The sequence below is a fragment of the Miniopterus natalensis genome, chromosome 10 (genome assembly GCF_054644295.1).
Source record: "Miniopterus natalensis isolate mMinNat1 chromosome 10, mMinNat1.hap1, whole genome shotgun sequence".
NCBI lineage: Eukaryota > Metazoa > Chordata > Mammalia > Chiroptera > Miniopteridae > Miniopterus > Miniopterus natalensis.
In genome coordinates, this window is record NC_142090.1 from 50450685 (window position 1) to 50476476 (window position 25792).

Below are 25792 nucleotides of genomic sequence, written 5' to 3' on the forward strand. Positions count from 1 at the left end.
CTCCTCTAGTTAACTCTTACCTATGAAACACCCCCACAGGCACTCACATGCACATGCACCCACAGCTACCCAGGCATGTAAACACACATACACACCTAACCACCCCTCAATTCTCCCACAAATAACACATTATTTTCTAGTTTTATTGAGAAATAATTGCATGCTTTACTGTATAAGTTAAAGTGTACAGCATGATGGTTTGATTTACATATATCGGAAAATGATTACCACAGTAGGTCCAGCTGACATCCATCTTCTCATATAGATACAATAAAAAATAAAGAATGAAGGAAAAATGTTTTTCTACTTACAATGAGAACCCTTAGGACTTACTCTCTTAACAGCTTTTTGTATGTCATACAGCAGTGTTAGATATAGTGATCATGAGGTACATTACATCCCTACTATGTATTTATCATAACTGGAAGCTTGCATCTTTGGATCACCTTATCCCAGTTCCCTCTTCCCCTGCCCCTTGCCTCCACTAAACACAAGTCTGATCTCTTTTTCTATGAATTTTTTGTTTTTTAGATTACACATATAAGTGAGATCATATAGTAGTTGTCTTTCTCTGTTTGACTTATTTTACTTAACATAATGCCTTCAAGGTCCATCTATTTGTAGCAAGTGTGTACATAGATATAGGTGTATAGATATAGATATATACGTTTACCTTTTATTCCATATTTTTACTACACCTTTTTCATGTCTGGGTATGTTTAGATATACAAATACCATTGTGTTACAACTGTCTACAGTATTTATGCATATGTAGCTAGGTTTATAGCCTAAGAACTATAGGCTATTCCATATAGTATTTAGGTTTGTGGAAGTGCACTCTATGGTATTTGCACAATGAACAATTTGCCTAGCGAAGCATTTCTCAGAATGAATCCCCATTATTAAGAGAAGCATGACTGTAGTGATATTTTTGGTTTTATGAGGCCAGCATTACCCTGATACCCAGTAGCCTAAAGGGAAGGAGTTTAATGGGAGAGGGTAGTTAAAGTTTAGGTATTTGGATTTCTTTTATGCTTTACAGTCTAATAGGAAAGAAGTTTGTGCCTATTGAAATACCAATGGGAGGTAGCCAAAGAAAGGTTGAAATCCAGAAAGAAAAGTAAATCTGTGGAGTAAAATCTCTGGGGAAAACAAATCAGGACACAGGCCTTAGAGAAGGAGGGAAGACTCCTCCAGACAGAGAAAATGAGAGAAACACACATGCTGATCAGTTTGCAAGGTTGCTGTCAAGATGTTAAGAGGCTTCCTTCTAGTGACTTTTAACTCTGTTGGGAATGAGTTGAGGAGTTACTGAAGTTGAAACCAGACAATGGGTCCAGTGCCTCTAACAAGATGAGAGGTTTGAGCTAGATATATCTCCTCAGATGTCTTTCCATCACCTATTATTTATTTTTTCAAAATCATCCTTTATGTCAAACAGTCTCTTTCTTTTTTTCCTTTACCCTTTCTTTCAATGTTAAATTATTCTGGTTTTCCAGCTTTTTGGACTTTTTCCCTCTTTGAGACTACTCCCTCCTTAGTTCCAACCCACTCAAGAAGTCACCAATCTCATTGATTCTTTCTTGCCAATGTCTTGCATGCTGTTCATTTTTCTTGTGCCATACCAGTATTACATCCATAACCAATAAAATTATTGTGTTATTGGAATAGTTTTACAGCTCCCCCTTTTTTCCCATCATCCCCTATATTGGCAGATTAAAACATTGTGTCATCTTGTTCTTTCCTTGTTAAAATCTTCATTTATTTCCCTGTGCTGAAAGGGAAAACTCTAGTCTTTTATCATGAAATACAAAGCTCTTTATTATTCATCTAATACTACTTATAACAGTTCATGTCTAATGAATACCAACTGGTTTGGCAACTTCAACAACAATAAAACATGTATTCATTATATTCATATCTCACTTAAGTATTTGTTATACTTTCCCTCAGTTTGGAATGCAGTTTCAGTATGACTAGTTATAGAAAAAGCTGACTTGTCAAGTACCTTGTATTCTGAGAAGTCTACTTAGACTGTCATCTATCTTCTTTTACTAAATTAAATAGCATTTATGTTATTTACCATTGATTTATCAAATATTATAACTTTTTATAGAAAATATTTTTGTATTATATGTTAAAGTTTAAGAGCTAAGGCTCAGAATTCAATTTTCTATATTTAAAATTTGGCTCAACACTGTTTTCAATTGGTGACTTTGGTAAATGTTTCAAACTTCTTTGTGCCTTAATTTCTTCCACTGTAAAAAGACTTCTTGTAAAAAAAAAATCAATGGATAAAAATTTATATAAGTGCTTACCAAGTATCTTGAACATTATGAATGCTCAATATGTGTTTGAGTTGCTCATTATTGTTATCATTATTACTATTATGTTGTTTAACTTTTCACTTTCTTCTGTATGCACACACATATACACACACATTCAACTAATTAATTACCAATTTTTGGCATTTCCTCTTATGAACAAACTGCTTAGGGTAGTACCTTGCTTGTATTAATTATGTTAGAATTAAATATATTAATATTAATATATAAATTATTTAACAAGGTCTGACACATAGTAATTGCTCAGTAAAGGTTTATTTTTATTGTTAGCATTGTTAGTCTTTTATCTTACTGTTCTACCCCCAAAATAAAGCTTAAATTTGCCTTCTTCTCTATTTTTATTACCATGGCCTTAGTTTAGGCTCTTGTCACCTTTCATAGGGCCTGATTTACTAGGTTCCCCATAATTCAAGGCAAATAATTTGACGTTACTTTTACTTCTCTTTTTCTTTCCCACTCCACATCCCATATGAAAAAAAAAAAATTCTGATTCTACCTCCAAAATATTTCTGGAATTAGGTTACCTCTCACCAACTGAACCACAACCACTGTGATATGAGCCATAATCATCTTCCTCCAGGATTACTGTAACATGCTACTACTTGGTCTCTTTGCTTCAACTCTTGATTTCCACAGTTTATGTCAACACAACAGCAAGAATAATCACTTTAAATCATAAATGAGACACCAGCATTATTTTGCACAGATGAGAAGGCTTCCCACCTCATTCATGGTAAAAGCTAAAGTTCTTACAAAAGCCAACAACATTCTATTCTCATTCTCTCTCTCTCTCTCTCTTTTTCTTTCTCTCTCTCTTTCTCTTTCTCTTTCTCTTTCTTTCTCTTTCTCTTTCTCTTTCTCTTTCTCTTTCTCTTTCTCTTTCTCTTTCTCTTTCTCTTTCTCTTTCTCTCTCTCTCTCTCTCTCTCTCTCTCTCTCCCCCCTCACACACACACACACACACACACACACACACACCTCTTGCCTTGTACTCTTCTTGCCACCTCACTAATGCAATTCTAGTCATACTGGTCTCCTTGCTGTTTCTCCACAGATCCAGTCTTTTGCTCCATTCTCTCTGCTTGAAATGACCCCCACATTTCTTTACATATCTCCTTAACATGTGCAAGGCCTCTTTTGAATATCTTCTTTAAAATTTAAACCTGTGCAGAATCTGTAAACTCTGATCTCACTCATCATAATAGGTCTTAGATATATAAAACTTTGTTGAATTAATAAATTAACTTATTTACTCTATAAAATAACTGTATAATAATATTGAAAAAACATTTTTAGAAGGTATTGGACTTCCATAATAGCAAATTCAACCTGGACAGTTTATTTAAATTAGACACTTCCTTATTGGTGATGTTAACATTAAAAAGATAGTTGAACTCTCTGAATACAAAGTCTTTCCATTTGTAAGATGTTATGATTCCCTATGCCCAGTCAAGAAGAGTTAATCTATTAAGATGCTAAATATATTAATATAGCTCCAGTCAAGATGGTGGAATAGGTAGAAACTGCACTCACTTACTCCTGTGACCACATCAAAATTACAACTAAATTATAGAACAATCAACCTGCATAACCATCTGAAGACAAGCTAAACAGAAGTCCTATAGCTAAGGATATATAGAAGAAGCCATGTTGGGACTGGTAGGAGAGACAGAGACCCAAAACAGTCTGGCCCCACACCCATGTGTGGCAGTTGAGAATTCGAAGAATACCTCAGTTTTAGAGGTCTCCGCTGAGGAGCAAGGGGTATCAGCCCCATGCTGGGCTCCCCAACCTGGAGCACGCACCAGTGCCAGGAAGAGGAGCTCACATAACATCTGGCAGTGAAAATCATTAGGGATCCTCTCCACGCAGGTGAGACGGAAGCTGCTGGAAACCCAAGTGTCCTCTTAAAGGGTCAATGCACAAAATATCTCTCTCAGGCATTCATTGTGGCTCTGGAAGAAGTACAAAGGCTGGGTGGGACACCAGTCATACAGGGAGAGACTGAGTTGTGTGACTTTGTGGCAAGTGCTTAAGGGACAGCCTCCAATGCCCTTGTGTTGAGTCCTCCTCATACACAGCCCATTGACACCATAATTCTTGGATTGGGCCATCCCCCAGTATAGCATTTGCCTGATGAGCTAAATTAGTTCCACTCTCACAACTTCCTGAGGTCCCACCCTACCCAACACATGCACAACTCAAGGCTCTGTAAGTGGAAACCAGCCTGGGCCCATCTTGCCATCTTTTTAAAAAAATTCACAAAGAATTCTGGACAAGTTCAGAGGATGCCAGAGACACACAAGAACAAACTCAGTTGTGTAGCTTTAGGATGAGGGCCCTCTTCCCACAGGCCAACAAGCACCACCTTTCCTATGTGGAGCCTTTCCCCAATGGCATTAGCCTGGTGAGCTCCATTAGCTCCATTTTGAGGAGCCCTTAAGGCTCCACCCTACCCAACTGCACAAGTTCTGGGGCTTTGTTAGTTGCAACCAGCTTGCACCCACATTATAGTCTGACTTAAAAAATAAACTCTCAAGAAATTCCAGTCAAGCTCAGGATGTGCCAAAGACACACGGAGAAAATGAATTAGGTGGCTTTGGGACAAGGGCCATCTTTCCTCCACAACTGAAAGGTGGCACCTTTTCTGTGTTAAGCCCCCACTCTATGCAGCCAAATCTGCATTGGCCTGTTGAGCTCTACCAGCTCCACGTTTTCAACTTCTTGATACCCCACCCACTGCAAAAGCCCCCAGTTCCTGAGCAGGTGGCAGCTGGTCTCAGTGTACCTTGGGACTTTTCCTGAGTGACCTCAGACTCAGCACTGGTGCCAAATTTGAATCTGTACTAGCCACGTGCCCCACCCTGATGACTCCCTGAGAACCTCTCTCATGCAATTTGAGTACTACTACTAGCTTTTCAATGGCTGAGCCTAATGGGAAGCTGGCAGTGGGTCTCAGACTGCATTGAGCCTTGTGTTGACCTGCTCCTTGCCTGGTACTGGTAGAAGCTGACCTCTGCTTGCAACTTGGCACTTCCTACATGTACTCAGGGACAGAACAGGCAGCTAGAACTGTGAATTCCTTGGTAGCTTTTAACAGGGAGCCCAGGGCTCATCACAGGAAACCTCTGACACTGACCTGCAACTCAGTCCAACCCAAGAGACCCAGAATCAACACACTCTGTGGTTTCAGAGCATGACATAATTTGCTCCACAAATGGCACACCCAAAGGGAGATATTAACAGGCACCAGACCATGCTGAGGGGAATTCTCCTTCATGGGGTCAGCCCCCTCATAGCAGCTCCTATATTGTGGTCAAAACCAATCTTCACAGCCAGCCAGTCTGAGGGGGACAAGCCACCCACAGACAGGCTAACAGCAATCAAGGATCAACTACAATAGGAGGGTACACATAACTCACATAAGGGAAAATCCTGGAGCCCCCTGCTCAGGGTGATCAGGGACACTGTAGCACTGAGACTCACAGAACACCTATTACTTAAGGCCACCCTACCAAGACTGGGAGACATAGCGAATCTACCTAATACATAGAAACAAACACAGAGAGTCAGCCAAAATGGGGAAACAAAGAAGCATGTCCCAAATAAAACAATAGGCATATTCTTTAGCAAAATGACTAAATAAACTAGCAGAAAGCAACCTACCAGAAACAGAGTTCAAAAATATGGTTATAAGTATGCTCAAGAATCATAGTGAGAATTTCAATAGCATATAAAAGACATGGAAACCATTAAAAAAAAAAAAAAAAAAAAACAGAAATGAAGAATATAATAACTGAAATGGACTCAGTAACAGATTAGATGAAGCAGAAAATTGAAAATTGAATCAGTGATTTGGAAGACAATATAGGATAATGAAGACAGTTTAAGGGACTTCTGGGATAACATCAAGCACCACAGCATCCACATCTTAAGGCTACCAGAAGGAGAATAGAGGGAGTAAGGAAATGAGAACCTATTTGAAGAAATAATGACTTAAAACATTCCTAACCTGGAGAAGGAAAATGACACAAAAGTCCAGGAAGGGAAGAAAGTCCCAAACAAGATGAACCCAAAGAGGCCCAAACCAAGACACATCATAATTAAAAAGGTTCAAGAAAAAGGAAGAATATTAAAAGCACCAAGAGAAAGACAGTTAGTTACCTACAAGGGAGCTCCCATTAGACTGTCAGATGATTTCTCAATAAAAACTTTTTAGGCCAGAAGGGAGTGGTAGGAAATACTCAGAGTGATGAAAAGGATCTACTACCAAGACACCCTAATCAGCAAGGCTACATTCAAAATTAAAGGAGACATAAACAGTTTCCCAGACAAGAAAAAGCTGAAGTAGTTTATTATAACCAAACCAATATTACAAGAAATGTTAAAGGTACTTCTTTAACAAGAAGGAAAAAAGGAAACATAAATATGATTAATAAATGGCAATAACTACATACCTATCAATAATTACTTTAAATGTAAATGGATTTAATACTGCAATCAAAAGACACAGGGTGGATGAATGGGTAAGAAAACAAGACCAGCCCTGGTTGGTGTGGCTCAGTGGATAGTGGGTTTGATTTCCAGTCAAGGGCATGTACCTGGGTTTCAGGTTCAATCCCTGGCCCCAGCTGCGTAACATGAGGGTTGCAAACCATCCATGTGTCTCTCTCACATTGATGTTTCTATCATCTATCTATCATCTATCATCTATCATGTTTCTATCTATATCTACCATCATCTATATCTATCTATCTATCATCTATCTATCTATCTATCTATCTATCTATCTATCTATCTATCTATCATCTATCTATCTATCTATCTATCTATCTATCTATCATCTATCCATCTATATCTATCTATCATCTATCTATCTATCTATCATCTATCTATCTATCTATCTATCATCTATCTATCTATCTATCTATCTATCTATATCTATCTATCATCTCTATCATCTATGTATCTCTATCCATCATCTATCATCTATCTATCATTTATCTATATCTATCATCTATCATCTATCTATCATCTACTAACTATCTATCTATCATCTATCATCTATCATCATCTATCTATCTATCTATCTATCTATCTATCTATCTATCTATCTATCATCTATCTATCTATCTATATCTATCATCTATCTATCTATCATCTATCTATCTCTATCATCTATCATCTCTCTATCATCTATCTATCATCTATCTATCTATCATCTATCTATCTATCTATCATCTATCATCTATCTATCATCTATCTATCTCTATCATCTATCATCTATCTATCTATCATCTATCTATCTATCTATCTATCTATCTATCTATCTATCATCTATCTATCTATCTATCATCTATCTATCTATCTATCATCTATCATCTATCTATCATCTATCTATCTCTATCATCTATCATCTCTCTATCATCTATCTATCATCTATCTATCTATCTATCATCTATCTATCTATCATCTATCTATCTATCTATCTATCTATCTATATCTATCTATCTATCTATCTATCTATCTATCTATCTATCTATCATCTATCATCTATCTATCATCATCTATCATCTATCTATCTATCTATCTATCTATCTATCTATCTATCTATCTATCATCTATCTATCTATCTATCTATCTATCTATCTATCTATCTATCATCTATCTATCATCTATCTATCTATCTATCATCTATCTATCATCTATCTATCTATCTATCATCATCTATCTCTTTATCTCTCCCACCTCCTCCTCCCTCCCTCCCTTCTACTCGCTCTAAAAAATAGGAAAAAATATCCTCGAGTAAGTATTAACAAAATAAACAAACCTCCCCAAAAAAAAGAAAAGAAAGAAAACAAGACCACATGACAAAGGTGTCCACATGATGAAGCCTGCTCCTGTGACCTAGCGCTGGCATAGAGATCCTGAGGGAGCAGTGAGAAGCAGGAAGAGAGGTGCAGATCATTTGGCCATCCAAATCACCTTCAACCTAGAGAGATGAAAAAAGTTGTTCATCAAAGGAATGGCAGCTTGAGAGGTCCCCCTAATCTTCCCTTGAGGTTACAACAATTTGAACAGCTATAATTCAACAAAGGTTTTTTTGCTCAACACACAAACATGTCTGAGAGATCTGCTCACTGATACATCTGAAAGTGGGCAAGTGGGAGCAAGCCAAGGAGCAGGAAAGGGAGATGCAGCCTGGAGCACAGAGGTATGGCTGTAGTTGTTTGGCAGCCACCATTGCCAGGCAGAAAAATAAAGCCAGAGAGCTTAGCTGCCTCTTTTCACCTTTCCAGAGCTCACTTCCACTCACATTCCCAGAGTTACTAGCAGACCTCAAAAGAAATTTTAGCAGTGAGTGTAGCAGGTTACAGAGCACATTATCTGCAACCCTGAGAACCAGAGCCATAGAAGCATTTTTCCACTGAGTGGCAGGCACAAGCTGCAGCTAATCCCAGGGATGGGTAAAGATACAGAGGTGAGGCTGCTGAGGTCTAACAGTTGCCATTACTGGGAGACCAAAGTCACAAAGACACCATTCAGCCTCTCCCAGCTCACCATGCCACCACCCATCATGACTGCACTACTGGCAGCATCGGGTTGTAGCCGGTAGCACTGGAAATTCACAGACTCAGAACTACATCACCCACAACATTTCCCTATGGGGTTGGTGCTCTGAGACCAAGGCAACCTGGTCGTAGAGGAGATGCTTAAGTTCCTAGGGAATACAGGACATTTTCTACTATCTGCAGAGATCTGAAAAGCCAGGCAATGCAAGTTTTTTCAGTTAAATAATGTGTGCTTCTCAACCACCTACTGAAAAACAAAAGAAAGACTTTTTGTCAACCTGCTAGAGAAGTGCTGCTCATAGATGCCTGGGAAGAGAAGGAACTTATGAAATACTATGAATAACCAAGGTAATGTGGCAGCTCAGAAAGAAAATAAAAAATCTATAGAAAGTAAACTTAGAGACATGGAAATATGTGAATTAAATGACAAAGGATTCAAGGTTGCTGTTCTGAAAAAAATTTAACAAAAAGCAAGAAAACACAGATAGGCAGTTTAACAAACTTAAAATAAAATCAATGAACAAAACCAGTACTTTATCAGAGATTAAAACTTTAAAAAAGAACCCAATAGAAATTTTAGAGATGAGCAATTCAATAAAAGATATAAAGAATGAACTAGTGAGCTTAAGAAATAGAGCTGACCAGATGGAGGAAAGAATTCATAATATCAAAGATAGAAATCTAGAAATGATACAGACAACTAAATGAGGTTGACAATCTCGGAGAGATATACTTGGTATTAAAATAATAAAACAGAGTAAGATGTTAAAGAAGAAACCAATGGTAATGAAGCTAATTAGAGAATACAGTCAGGAAATGAAATTTAAGCTAAATCCTGAATGATGAGAAGGCATCACCAGTGCAAATACCTGTGGAAAAAAGTCATAGGAGAAAGGGACAGCAATGCCCAAAGGTCCTGGGGTTAGCTGGTCTATTTGAGGTACAAAGAGAATGCCTGTGAGCAAGAGTGACAAACATGGTGTGAGGTCAAAAGGTGGACGCGGCTGGGATTATGGGCATCACTATAGATATCTTATTACTTTTGAATAATATTTTTCACTTATGAAAAAAATAGCTTAAAACACTTTATTTGACCAACTATATGTGTTTAATTGCACACTTGCAGTTGTTATGAATCAAGTATAATTAATGTTTTCTTGTTACGCTTTTATTTTTGACGTGTTTTTCTTAACTTCTGAAATTAAATTGACTTCACTTTAAATATTTTTTCTTAAGCTAAGTTTACTTTTCTGTGGCTAAAATGTTCTCCTTTATTTGATATTTTCTGACTAAATGTAGTAAGAAAGCCAATTCTTTACTGTATATAACTATTTTTCAGAGGTTTCAAAAGAAGACATTATGCTTTAATACCTTGAAGATTTATTTGTGAAACTTCTAGAAGGAAAGAAGGGAAACCACAGAAAATTTGAAGCAGGAGATGAAAAGTAAACACAGTAGTTTGTTGAAATATACTTAGCAAATGATGAGGTGAACTGTAGAACAAGAACTTAGAATTCTCTCTCCTGTTTCAGTTAAGAACCCATAAAGTGATAAGTCATGAAGAAACAGTTTCAGTTAAAGTAAAATAAATGGGTTCCAAGAGAAAAGGAAAATTGAGAAGCTCTTCAATCACTGCATATCAGAAGCACACAGGCTTTTCTGCCTCTTGTTCACTTAAATTATAACTCCAAATTAAATGTTTTAAAACCTAACTTTAAAAATCTCCATTACCCCTCAATATTAGTAAATTATAGAAGATAATCACAGTAAAATAATATTTTGTTGATGGCCCTTTATTCCTAGAAATGTTATCTTGGGTTACAGAACAGTTTTTGTTGTTAAAATAGGAGGAATGAGATAATTCTTTTTTACATAATATGTTAATGTCTAGTTATTTTAAATCAGTCATTTAGTTCTTTAAATAAATAAACCTGACTTTAGTTTTTGCTAAGAAAAATTTACTTATGAAAATTTTCTAGTCTTATTTTTTCATTAACTTTAGTATTTTTCTAAAACATATCTAGAAAAACTAGAAGAGAAAAGCTAAATTTTTTTCAGACAATATATTTTAACTCATTTTTCTAAGATATACCTGTATGAAATAGAATACAGCTAGACAAACTAAATACATCTACAAAATATACCTCTATATCTTATATATATTAGTCTTTACTTCAGATAGCTAAAGTGAATTTTTTTCATGTTGCAAGAAAATCTTAAGACCTCAGTATCTTTCATTTGATTTTGAATTGCCCTGCCACACTAAAAATAACTTTAGTAATGCTTTGCCCATATATAATGCAAATGTTAAGAATACTTAAACTTAGTTCTGAGGAAATAAGGATAGGGGACAGTTGGAGGGTGAAGGGACTCTCATATTTTACCCTTTATATTTTAGGATTGATTGAATATATTTTTAAAATGTATTAATTTGTTATACCCTTAAAGGCAAGTACGAAGAAGCAGAATCTGTATGCAGATATTTATAGCAGCTTTATTCCTTAAGTGCCTAAACTTGGAAGCAACAAGATGTCTTAGAGTAAGTGAATGGATAAATAAACTATAGAACATCCAAGTAAAGAATATTAGTAGTACCAAATATAAGTGAGCAATCAAAGCATGAAAAGATATGAAAGAAATTTAAATACATATCGTATAATGAAAGAAGCCAATCTCAAAAGGTTACATGTTGTATGAGTTGAACTATATGACATTCTGGAAGAGGCAAAACTAGAGACAGTAAAAGATCAGTAGTTACCAATGGTTGGCGGTGGGGGTGGGGGTGGGGGTGGGGAGAGGAATAGGCGGAGCACAGAGGATTTTTAGTCAGTGAAAATATTCTGTATGATATTATAATGGTGGATACATCATTATACATGTGTGCACGCTGTAGAATATACAACATCAAGAGTAAATCCTGAGGTAAATTGTGGACTTTGGGTGAGTATGATGTGTTCACGTAGGTTCATTAATTGAATTAAATGCACCATGGTGGTGGGGGATGTGATAATGGGGAAGTTATGCATGAGTGGGGGCAGGGAGTATATGGAAAATCCCTGTACCTTCCTCTCAGTTTTGCTATGAACCTAAAATTGCTGTTAAAGAAAAGCAACAGACAACAAAAATAGCTTCAAAAGAAGAGATTTATATGATATAAAAAATTGAATAGATGCATAAATATAAAATAATTTCTTAAGATGTCAAAGACTAAAAACAATACAACTGGGGGGAAATCATGACTTAAAGTCTCTTAGAAGGACATCTGTAATGACATGCATAATGACATGCATTTTTCTCAACTACACAATGATTAATCCCCAAAGGAGAAAAAAAACACAAAAAAATTACTTCCCTTGGGCTAATTTTTGGTGGAATGTGTGCAAGTACATTATGACTTCATGGTGATTTTGTGACAATAACAATGAGATAATCAAATGAAACTCAAGATTGTTCCAGTAAAACACTAGGTTTAGCCTCTGTACAGAAAATAAATGTCTCTGACATCTACAACAAAAAGCATTTTTTTCAACATAGGATTGGGCCCTGGCATACAACCATGACTAATAAGATAAACTGTAGGCACAGTGGTTTCCTGCAGATATGGAAAATATTTTTATATCTCTGAAATTCACATCTGATTTAGAATGCCTCGTGTATGTTTACATGTTGAAAAGGGGTTGATATTTTAAAATATTCTATGTTTTATACTCTGCTGTAATTCTAATCCTGAGTAATCGTCCTGAAGGGCCTTCAAATTATTTTAGCAATTAAACACGTTACATTTAGTTTTGCTCCACTACAAAAGGAAAGATTGAAAATTATTTAAATTATAATTAGTGTTATCACTGCACACAATATTTTAAGTTGTTTTAGTAAATTTGGCTTAGCATTCATGTTCCAAGCATTGCCCAGTTTCGTCTTTGTCCTCATGAGCTTTACTGTGTGCTATAATGTATCCTAAGCTCTGCTCAGGCTTCATTATCCCACTAAACTTCGAACGTAAGAATTATCTCAGTATGAATAGACCTTCCTCAGAGACCCAAGGTGTGTGATTTATAGTCCTTCTATTTCCTCTTCTGGGAACATTGGTTCTCCCTTTAGCAAATATTAGATCTCCTCAACCCTCTCTGGATCTCTGGATATATCCTAAGGGAGTTTACATTGATGGGAAAGCATTAGGTTAATGTGTAAGCAAATGCTCACAGCCATGGTTATAACTGTATGTGTTGTATGTGTCTATAGGGGTTTTAAGACATTGTTCTAATGAAGAGATTAAAGAGAGAAAATTGTTATTGAATTATGTTGAAAATTTATTGTCTTTTTTTTCCTTACCCGAGGATATGTTTATTAATTTTTTAGAGAGAGCGGAAAGGAGAGAAAGAGTGAGAAACATCAATGTGAGATAGAAACATTGATCGGTTGCCTTCCATACAGGCCGTGACTGGGGATCAAAACTGCAAGCTAGGTATGTACCCTGACCAGGAAAAGAACCCACAACCTTTTGGTGTATGGGATGATGGGGTGAGCCTCTGAGTCCCCTTGTTAGGGCAAAAATTTATATCCTTTATAAGTGCTACTTAGAAAGCAAAATTTTTTTTAAAATTATAAATATTCTTAAAAGAATATTTTCCAGGACCAAGTGAGAAGGAGAAAAATTTACACAGCTATTACAATATGACATATGAAACTATTGAAGCATGTAAATTTGATAGAAATAATTTGATAAGGACATGTGGTTACTAGTTTTTAATCAATTAAAATTAAGAGATAAATGTGGTTACTCAGTTTGGGCAAGGTCTATGTATTTTATATTTGTGAACCTTTATTCATTCATTTAACAAATATTTGTTGAGAATTCCTAGCAGTAAACAATGAAATAAACACGACGGCTGTGGTTCTTAGACATAATGGGCTTAGTGTCTAGGACTGCCATAAGGCTACTATAAGGCTAGGTTTATAACATCATTTGAGCAAGTAATGGTTTTCATTTAGGTGATTCATGTCCAAGACCCTCTGGTGACCTCTGTTCATTAGTAAAATAATATCTCTTAGAGAGAGAAAAAGTCTTACTTTTGAAGCAGGAGAAATAACAGGGAAACCCTGAGTAGAAGTCTTTCACCTTCACTTGGTTTCATCTCCAAGGAGGTACCCTGGACATTGTTGAAAGGTCAGGAAACGTGACTTACTAACACCTTTCATAAGACACTTTCTTCATATATAATGGAAGGAGAAAAAAGGGATCTAAGACACTGGCACTGGTCATTAGTAATGTGATATCACGTTTTTATTTAAATATATCTTATCAGATAAGTTCGGGTAGAACATTTTTTCATTCTTTCAGTTTCCAAATTATTTGAATTTCTATTCTAAAGCTCACTGCTGAGTCATCTAGTGAGTCACAGTATTTGCTCCAAATTCTTGGCTTGGTGGCGATTCAAAAATGAGCAACTTGTTACTGATTTCAAGAAAATGTCTTTGGTTTTATTATTTTATGATTTTTTCTTTCAAATTGATAACAGATAGACGTGGGACCTATGGATGGTCTCTCAGTTTAACTTTCAGTAAGACTCTCCCCATTGGCATGCTTCCTTTCCACTTACAATCTTTCCCCTTTGACCTTATCTTTATAATATCAACCAAACAAGATTGGAAACAAGTTATCAAATTCAACAAGCATTCTAAATTGAGTAGATAAGAGTCTACTTTCTCTTACCAATGATGTCTGAGCCCAACTAAAAGTTGAAACAGATAAGCAGGGTAAGTGTTCAGCAATTTACTTTTCAATAGTTATTTGTATTTCAGACCTTTAATGTGATCCTTTCATAAGCAGCTTTCACATTAGCATAGCTGACATTCCTATTGAAAACCCAGAAAGCCCCTGGGAGAGTAATGGTGAGGGAAAGCCATTTTAAGGAAACCATATCTTTCTCTTGAAAATAATTAAACTTCTTAAGAGCTTTATAGAAATAACTCAGTCAAAAGTTCACCTATCTGATGACTGTTTCAATCCTCATTCAAGGATACTTTTTATTGGTTTTACAGAGGGAGGGAGAGAAAGGAGAGAAACGTTGATCGGTTGCCTCCTGTATGCACCCCAAATGGGGATGGAATTCACAGCCTAGGTATGTGCCCTGAGCAGAATCGAGCCCACATCCTTTTGATGTGTGGACGAGACTCCAACTGACTGAACCACCCTGCCAGGGCACGGGTGTTTGTATCCTGATCCAAATGATACAACTTCATTTGGTTTATTTGTTTTTATTTACCATTAGTTTTCTAAGTACTCAAAATACCTTTAACTTTCAAGGCTTTCTGCTCTCTGAAAGCATGGATGTATAGAAAAATAGAATATTAAATACACTTGCAACTAAAAGAAATTAGTTCTTGATTAGCTCTTTTCAAATGTGCAGTTGGCAGCATCCCCGAAAAGGGAAAGATAAATGTAAATTGTGCTGTGTTCTATATTTCAATATATCTTCTAATTAGATGTAACTAGTCAAAAGGCCCAAAAGTCTGTACACCCTTTCAAGTTGAATAAATAAAACATTTTAGTACATTTGTTAATTGACTGAATTACAGCAAAGTAGATAAATGGAACTTATTTTAAAGCCTCAATTAATTATATTTAATGTGAATCTTAAAATAATAACATAAACATTCTATAACATATTACTTAGTAGATGCTTTAACTCTTTACTTTTAGTTTCTAGAAAGGTTATCAACAGTATAAGCCAAAAGAAATAGGATAAAAGTTAATACCATATGTTTACACTGATTAACATACCTGGCTCCAAAAAACAAAGACACATTTGAAGATCTTCAAACAGATCAGGAGGTCACATATTTTAAGAAGGTTATGTTTAGACTTGTGGTTCTTTACTTTCCTTGAGACACAGTTTCCTGAGATTTACAAAGGCTATTGTTCCCCTACTCAAGAAAATAGGACATATGTATGTACTTATAAAATGTTTGCTAGGCCTTGTAAAACTCAGATTGTCTGATTTTGAAAAAAAATATGAAATCAAAATCAGATACATATAATGCTTTCTGATGTACATTTTTTGTTTTCACGTCTAAAGAATTCCAGTGTCTCTCAAAAACCATGTTATTCTCTGAATGAGTTATTTGCTATTTTTGTATAGATGAACAAACTTCACATTTTAAAATATCTTTAGATTATAGAGTAGCCCAACTATTTTGGAAAGAACCACTTTTGAATGAGTAAATCTAATTCCAGAACAGAAATTTGTTTTAGAGAAATAATCTGAAATGCAGATTCATATACAAAAATATTAACAATAATACATTATAATATGCTAGCATGTATTTAGAACTTCCTATATGCTGAACTTTTTTCTTTTCTATGTTTTAAGTCACTTAGTCCTAACAATTGCCACATACATACTATTTCTTATCCATCATTTTAAGTAAGAAAAACAAAACAAAACTGAAGTTAAAGGTATTTCTAATAGTAAGTGACATAGTTGAGACATGAATCCGGGTCAGCCTGCCTTATGCTTTTACTGATGTACTTTTCAGGGTATGGTTTATATTAATGGAAAATTAGAGGCAGCCTAAATATCCAATAATAGAGGGACAATTAAGCACCATATAACTATACATTTAGATGGAACATAAGAAAGACAAAAATTGCATTTAACCAAATATTGTAATGCCATAGAAATGCTTAGGACATATAATTAAGTGTATGAAAGCAAACTCAAAGACATTCATTTGCAAAAATATGTGTGTGCAACATTGAAAATAACTTTGTATGTGACACTGACAAAATTTGCCAAGTTTTAATAAATATTGCTTTTGGATTTTTGTCTATTTTTTTTCCAGTCCATTCCATTGTCTATAAAAAGCATGCATTGCTCTTTTAGAAATAAAACTAAACCTTTTAGCTATCTTTGTAATTGTTATTGATTTCATAATTCTTCACCTGTTAACCAGGACTACTTACAACTGAAAAGAAGAAAACTTAAGTGCAATCTCTCTGACAAAAAAGTAGAACATGACCCCTAGTGGTCCTCAGAGTTTTTAGGGTCTTTGTTGTCGCTCTTTTCCAGTGAGAGAATTTTACTTAATGTTTTTCTGCTATTTGATGGGAAGAAAATTGGCATCAGAATCCTAGGATGAAAGTCAATGGTTTCTAATTAGGGTTTGAGTTGTTTATAACACTTTACCTCATCTTGTGTTTTTTTTTGTTTTTTTTTTAGATAGAAATAACTTTATTCTTGGATATTTTCTGCATGTTTTAATATATGTATCATTCACCCCTATTATTTTACCCTAAGTAATTTGCATATTATAAAAATGTCTTCAAAAACATTTTTATTGCTAACTAATGTTGGATTTGTAGGTAGTTTTCAATATTTTTACTATTGTAAATTTTGCAGTCATGAGTTTCCATATATTTCTCAAGTACAGAGTCACAGATGAGAAATTATTCCATCAAAAAATATATATTTTGAGGCATCTGATTCCTATTTCTAATATTAATTATTTGTTCTGTGTCTCCATGTGCTTGTTTGTATAATATATATAATAACAATACAATGTTTACTTTAGAGAGTTATGGCCAGAAATACTTGGCATAAAGGAGAAACTCAAAAAACAGTTATTAATTATATTATTAATTTTAATTCATTTCCATTCAGAATTCTAACAAAACTAATCTGTGTTTTGCAAATTCATAGTAAAATTTACCATGCATAAGTACTTAGGATAGGTAAGACAGCCCTGAAAAATAATAAAAATGAAGGACACTCACCCACCCCAAGTAAATGTGTACCTATAGAGAATCAGCAAACACGTCATTGTGTACCAATGAGATGGACTACTATTTTACTGATAAAATAATCAGGTCAAAGCGTCCTTTGAAAGATGATTGAATGAAGACTATGTGGTAGGTTTATACAGTGGAATACTACTCAGCCATAAGGAAAGATGAAATACTACCATTTGTGACAACATGGATGGGTCTTGGAAATATGTTAAGCAAAATAAATCAGACAGAAAAAGTTAAGAATCATGATTTCGCTCATTTGTGGGATATAAAATTGAAAGCAGCAAATGAAAAAACAAGAAAAACGAGCAAAAATGTATAGATACACACAACAGTAGGATGGTTACCAGAGAGAAAGGAGGGTGAGGGGGTAAGAAAAGGCAAAGGGGGGCAAATAAAGGGTTACAGAGGATGATTTGACTTTGGGTGGTGGACAAACAATGCAATATACAGATCATGTATTATAGAAATGTACACTTGAAATCTATATAACCTTATTAACCAATGTCACCCAATACATTTAATTAAAAAATCAGAAACACAATAGAGTCGTGCCTTAGCGGGGAGTTTCATTCTAAAGACAGTGTATAGAGCTAAATTTACTTGTAATCAAAATTATTCTTAAAAATCTCTCAGTATGGTGTCACATTGAAGACAGTGGCCCTGAGTAAATTAGTTAATTTCTATGTAAAGAGGATGTTTCATAAAACACACATTCTTCAACTACTTTATCAAACTTAGTGCTGCAAGAGCTCACACTAGAAATGGCACCGAGTGGTCCTAGGAACTGGGACCGACAGAGGGAACACAGGAAATGGAAGGGCAGTTTTTGCCTATACTGATTCAGAAACATTCTGCTTAGTGAACAGAAATGTCTACAGTGTTTACAGTTTTTCCTACTTACTTTTTATTCCAAGTTATGTATATTTACTTTAGATAAGTTAAATACATGTGTAGTGGTGAGATATCCACAATAAAAAATAAATTGCAGAATCAATTTGAGGATGCTATCAGAGCATCCTCAAACATAAAATATAATTTCAAAAAATAAATCAAGCCCTGCTAGGCGTGGACCAGCAGCTGAGCATTGACCTAGAATCTGGGAGATTGAGGTTCGATTCCTGATCAGGGCACATGCCAGGGTTGCAGGCTCGATCCCCAGTTGGGGGCGTGCAGGAGGCAGCTGATCAATGACGATTCTCACCATTGATGTTTCTATCTCTCTTTCCCTCTCCCTTCCTCTCTCTGAAATCAATAAAGATATATAAAAATAAATAAATAAGTAAATAAATAAATTTATAAATCAAGATTACATATTGTGGTAGGATGTTATACAAATACATAGCAGTAAATTTTACTGCTTTTAATTTTAAATTTAATTAAAAATTAATAAAATTGTAAGATTTGGTTTTAGCTTCTCTTATAGGATTTAAAAACCTAGAATACTTAGTCCACATTTCCACAAAGCAATTAGCTTTAGGAACTGAGTAGATGATATCTACCTTAGATACAGCATGTGCTCCCAGCTTTCTATAATCCCAACCAACCTTGTTTCACTTATTTAAGTGAACTGCCCTGCCTTTGATAGTGATTGTCATAAATGTGTCTCTTCAAAGTATTATTATGGCCTCAAAACTGGTCTGGAGTTACTCCAAGATGTCAAACCTGTTCTATTTAGCAAAGATGATCATGTCACTTCTTGGTTTTAATGAGGCCCTGCAAATCTGCCACCATTCCTTCTCCATCACTTATTCTTCTTGTTTGTCCCTGGCTTTATCCAGAGTTCCCGTTTCTCTCTCTTTCCTGTGCTCCAAATGCACATCTCCTGTCATTCAGTAAAGTGAATGTTTACAGAGTACTAGCCTCGTGCCAGGTTCTGTGCTAGGGGGTGTGCACATAGAGCTCATAGCCCAGCGGGAGGCTAGAAAACTAAATTATTAATTGCAATTAAATTGCTATAGTTGACGATAATAGAGCACTTAAGAAAACCAACTAAATGTGCTTGCACAGGGGTACGTCAAAGAATGCTTAATGGGGATGAGAGGAAACTATTCAAGAAGCAATTGTTGGATATGAGATGTGAACTGAGAATATGATTGTCACATGTATGGATTAACTTTTTCTTGAGGTACCCTAATCAGGTAACTATTAGGGGGTAGCTTTAAAAAGGAAATTTTAAAGGTAAACAGATATTGAATGTATTTTACATGCCTATTATTTAAAAATATATAGAATAAAACATTAGCATTATTAAGGCATAAATATTGCTGAAATATAAGTAATAATAATCTCTTTACCATGTAATTATTTTCTTAAATATTGAATAAGTGTAACATATTAAATAATTTTGAAAATACCAGAATCCTGCAATAAATGCATAATATACTTATAAAAAGAGAAGTGTCAGGGGATAATAAAAATAAGTGTCTGTAAGTGTATCTAAAAATCCTCAATTATTTCAGATTCAGCAATAAAAAACGACAGCAGAATAGTAAATCCTAATTTATTCTAGAGCTCCACCTGCTGCTTCATTTTATTATTGCATGTTGCTTTTTATAAATACTATAAATTTAGTGAAATTCCAATCTTTGGAGGAAAAAAGTCAGCCTTACTGAATATATAATGATAAATTTAATAGAAATTTAGTATATAAGCTTAATTTATATATTTAAAAACTATTTTTATCTAAAGAAACAGGATAAATCAAGGAAGTTGGCACCAGAGCATCCTCAAATAGAAATACAATTATTAAAAAATAAAACAAGATTATATATTGTTGTAGGATGTTATACAAATACATACTTTTCTTTCTTAAGCCAATATGTACTTTGCTCTTTTTTTATTACATTTTAATTCATACTCTCCAATTAAGACAATAGCTCAAAGAATGGAAAAGAGTTCTAGTATTAAATGCTTTATATATTTTTTAGAGAATCAACAGTAGCCTCAGAGGCAAAAAATAAGAGAAAACATGCCAAGCAAAGAGAATTAATTAAGCTAGATATGGGGAACTGTATACATATAGTTTAATTTTAGCATGGTGTCGGTTCCAGAATGTACTGGGAAGAGTGGGGATATATAAAAGAAGTGACAGGGTCTATATGCAGAGCCTTAAATATCAAACAAAAGAGTTATGTTAGTTCATTTTTATGTGAAATAGGTGCTTCATCAAAGTTTTCAGATGAGACAGTGGATTACATACATGTATTTGTATTATTATTGGTAGTCATATTTCTGGATACAGTAAACCCAATTTGTAGGTAGAGAGGGGAAAATAGATTAGGTTCTAAGAACTGAATTGGGGGACAGAGTGTCAATAGTCAGAAAAATTTTAAAAAGTTCTGGATATGAGAGGTAATGGGGAAAAAATCTTATACCAGAGAATATCAGAACTGATGGTATACTTGAGTTGAAATCAGTTTTATGAGGTCAAAATTTATTCAAAATTGCCTAAGGAAATAAGTGACCCTTAAGAAAACTGTGTTGGTGAGGAAGGCTATTTATATCATCAAAACTAAAGGAAAGAGTAGGAAACATACATGAAAGCATAAAGGTATTTTGGAATTTTTCTAGAAAGTGTAGAACTGACACACTCCATGAGACTCACACTTTCATTGTCAGTAATGAACATTGTGATTATGGCATGGAAAGACCAGAAGCAAAATTAGGGGAAGCACTCAGAAAATATATTCTACTTGTTCACTTAAAGCCCAGGACACAAAGAAGGCCGTAAGGATAAAAGAAGGGAGGGAGGGAATGTCTGAATTATGAAAGTGTTAAGCAAACATGAGCCATAGTAAAGTGCTCTTTTGTTTGTTTGTTTTTCTTAAACTGTCAAATATAAATACAGTTCAGTATTTAAAAGAAAAGCATGATACTTTGGAAAGATAGTTGAAATGGTCAAAAGTTCTGAATTTGAAGTCTGTTTGTGCTTTTTTTCTTTTCTGTGATACTTTGGAAAAACACTTGACTTTACCAAGCTCAGTCTGTCCCTTTTTTTTACTTCTCCCCCCAAATTTATCAGACTTTGACACTCAGTGCAGTTGTGGGGGAAATCTCGCTTGTCCAGCGGAGATTTAACTCTCCACCCTTCCCCTGCACCTCCCTTCTCAGAACAGGCCCACTATGCATCCTCTCTCTTCACCTCTGCCAGTAATTTCTTCTCTTTCTTGCACTCCTTTCTCTTATATCCTTGCTTATATGTTTTGTTCTTACCTAGATATTTCCAAGTTTATTCTTATGGTAAGGCCAGCACACATTTCCAAAAACGCGAATATCTGATTTTTATCATAACTGACCCAATCATTATCTAATAAGAATTTCAGCTGCCATATAAAAATTTGAAAAATCAATAGTTCCTGTTCTCTTTTACAATGAACCAGTTGATCTGAAAGCTGGGCTCCCTTGCAAACACTTTATTATGAAAATAAACTTTTCTTTTCGTACAAACTTGACCCTGAGCTTTCCTTTAAATTCCACATATTGATAAGGTCTTTCCCAAAGAGTTATATAGAAATGTTTAAGCTTCCTCCCCCCCTTAGTTTTAAAATAATAAATCATTTAAAACCAAACATAAAATACCTCTCCTCTTAATTTTCTCACACCACTCATACCAGTCGTATCTTTTCTCCCACTTTCAACGGAACAATGTAAAGCAGCTGTCTGGCCTCAGTTTCTTCAGCTTCCACTTCCTCTTGCACTTCTGCTCCTGTCCTCAGACCGTACAGGACCCGCCGCCTATCACCGGTGGCTTCCATACCCTAACCCAGTGCACACTGCTCATTCCTTACATTTCCGGATCTCTGCTTCTTTTGGGATGGCTGATCCCTCACTCTTTAAAACTCTCAAATCTTTGACTTACCAGGCTTTCCCATTCCTGTTTCTCATCCTACATTTCAAATTCAGCTTTATAGGTTGCTTCTAGCATGATCTATTCAGATCAGTTTTTACATGTAAAAAGATATATGACATCTACTTCTCATAGTTAGTCAGAAAAATTAAAAAGCAATGTATGTGAAGTATCTAGCGGCATGCTCAATTGAAGGGGGTTCTTCATTATTTCATTTTCTTCTGTTAACATAAGATTTAGAGTATAATTAAGCAAAGTATTCCAAACCAAATGTGAGTTAGAAAAATGAACTAAGCATAATTTTAATTTCTTGCAAATTTCAAACTGGGGTAAGGACCGCAAAATACTGTTTTATCTTAGATGTATTCGGTAATTACTATTACAGGAATAGCTTTGCACTGTTTTGAGAACATCTCTACTTAATCAATTATGACGTCTTAACAATTTTGGAATTGTAATAATGTGCAGAAGACACTAAAAATGACTAAGAACACAAGCATTAAATTTTTCTTACACATGCTTTGTTACGAGAAGTCTGTGTGGTTTGTCTCTACCCGAACTCTCCTTTCTGCTGAAGTCCTTTCTTCTGTCAAAATGAGGATGCCCAGCTGTGTATAACTAATGAAGCTGTGATATGCAAGCAGTTTTTCATTAGCTTCACAGTTTTGATCAAACTGCCTTATATGACCCAACTTCAAACAGTCTCCTGCTCTAGAGTAGGAGGCTGTTAATCCTGATGGAATGACTTACAGCCCAATGCAGCCACATCTGGCCATCAGGGACTTAGACTCTATTTCCTTTTTTACCCTTACCTGCCAGGACCACACTGCTGGCTTGTTTGTATCTTTGTTTTCTAGAAAAAACAGTCTCTCTCCATGGTTGCAGCTGTCCTGTAAGAGCCCTTCAATAAAACATTATATAAAGAAGAGAAAGGAAATTAAATTTTGTCTGACTAAGATTCTCTGGTGTTTTTCATCATTATTATATTACATTCTAGTAAAATTATGCAACAGATTAATGAGCTTGAAGGGCTCTTCAACTGAACATGGTGTTCTGTATTCAATTACCTCCGAAAGGGGAGTTCAGCTCTGCCTTTTCCTTGTTGCTCTCTCCTCTGGCCCTCAGCCCCATGAGTTCCAGCCCTATTGACCTCCCAGAATCCTCAAGTCTGTCTCATCCCTTTAACTCATGCAGATCACCCGGCTCTGTTTGGTTTCTGCTTCTCTATGCTGTGGACTGAAATTCCAGACAGTGAGCTGTGGCAATTGCAGGACTGACTGGCTTTGTTTTTTGTCCCTCAGGCATCTCTGCAGTGGACTGCCTATTGTCCAATGTGTCAGGCAATGATTATATCACATACTTGATTTTAGTTTTGTGTGTGTATTGTTTTGGGGTTGTTTGTTTTGTGTGTATGTGTGTGTGTTTATTTTGTTTTGTTTTTAGTTTGTTTGTTTTTAAGGTGTGTTTTTTAAATTCAGATATGTAAAACCAATCCTGGCTATCTCATGATGAACAAAAGTGAGCCAAGTATTGACATCTTTTACTCTAGTAGTTAGACCAACATAACTGACAATTCCAATTCAGAACAGTCTGTAAATATCTCTACTGATTATATAGAGATAATATTAATAATAAAAGGAAGAAGGGAAGATAGAACTTGTAAAAGAAAGATTTTTCCTTATGTCTTATTGCAAGGATTACACATTAGTTAATTAATAACACATCAAATAAAAGAGGTTATAAAGGTAAGCACCAAAAGTTAATACAATTAACTAAAATTGAAAGGTACAGAGGAGTAGGAAAAGTGAAATGCATTAATAATGTCATTATTGTTCATAGGAGAGATTCAATCCACGTTGTATAAGTAATTAGAAATGTAAATGTTTTATATCTTACAGCTAAAATGTAACCACTAAATGAATATATAAACCATTCAGTTCTGAAAATGTGTACATACACAGGGATTATGCAATGAAAGATCAAAGGGCAAAAACAGAAAATGAGAAGGCATTACATAAAATATGATGTCAGAACAAAACTACATATGTTTGCCATATTAGTAATTATTGATCAGACAAAATCATAAATTGAAGAAAAAATAGTTTCTTATTAGGTAACAAAGGAAAATGCTATGCAGTTGAAAATTTCAGCAAGGTCTTGGGAGAGCCCATGAACCAAATCCATGGTTCAAGGAGTCCCTTGTCTTCCAGGAGTGGGTCTTTCTTAAGATCCCTGCTGCCTCGGACATTGGCTGGGAGCAGCCCTTGGAAGTGTGACCGGGGCACATACACACTGAGTGACACATTTCAGAACACAGACACCAGGCCCTCCGTCAATTATTATTCTACAGTTGGAGGCCTTCAAGGCCCATCCTCATGGAACCATAAAGAAGCATTGTGTTAGAGAGTTAAATAAAAGCAAAAGTAAAAACAGAACACAAAATATCATTCAAGATGAAGGAACTGACTCAAAGTAACCTCCTGAAACCATAAATAATTACCAGAATATGATAATCCCTTTTCAAACAGCCAAAAGTGCTTTGTGTCATGTTTCACACTTATTTTATGCTTATAATCTATGTAAATAAATAAAGTTACTTTTATTTGTCGTTGTTCTATTAAATTGTTGCAAATAAATAGCCAAAAGAGGCAGACATGCAGAAAAGCAGGCTTTTGATTGGGGGGGGGGGGCAACATTAACATTTATTCCAGCTTTTTGTCATAATCCTTGATCATTTACCAATGTTACAAGAGGAAAAACAAGTTTTAAAAAAATGGAAAATAAAATCACTAGAAATTGAATTAAAAAAAAACTGCTTGGGAACTTTAGGGAGGAGAAGAACTCAGTCTTTTTAGCTCTGTTGACTACAGGCACCCAAATCACACTGGACGTGGGTCCACCCAAGAGGGGCTGCTAAGCACAGGGGTGGCTAGTGCACCGAGAGCTGCAGGATGAGCCATGTTTCTGCTGGGTAGGGCAGGAAAGTGTCCCTGGACTTGCTGCTTGAGAAAACCGGAGGTTGCACTGGGGTGGAGGAAGTGCCCAGCATGGAGCTAGGGCTCAAAGGAGAAGATTCTTCCCCACTGGTCTCCTGTAGCCTCCCCACTCCCAGCACTTCCCATTGTCCAGTAGAAGAATAGCCTTATCTCCAAGCGGCTGTGGCTGTAACTTTTGACAAGTGCGTTTAAACCCCTTGATCTGTGTTCTTAAGAAGCAAAAACACCCTTAGAGTCAACT

General features: G+C 35.4%; 1 protein-coding gene across 1 annotated transcript in view; it reads right to left on the minus strand.

Annotated features, from left to right (window-relative positions):
- Positions 1-8853: 8853 nt before the first annotated feature.
- LOC148092258 (cadherin-related family member 4-like) overlaps positions 8854-25792 on the minus strand; it is a 154063-nt gene continuing 137124 nt past the window's right edge. Inside the window, exons 23-24 of the mRNA XM_087820869.1 lie at positions 22320-22466; positions 8854-8961 (exon numbers count right to left, since the gene is read on the minus strand). Coding sequence (XP_087676995.1) covers positions 8854-8961; positions 22320-22466 — 255 coding nt within the window. The remainder of the gene's footprint in view (positions 8962-22319; positions 22467-25792) is intronic.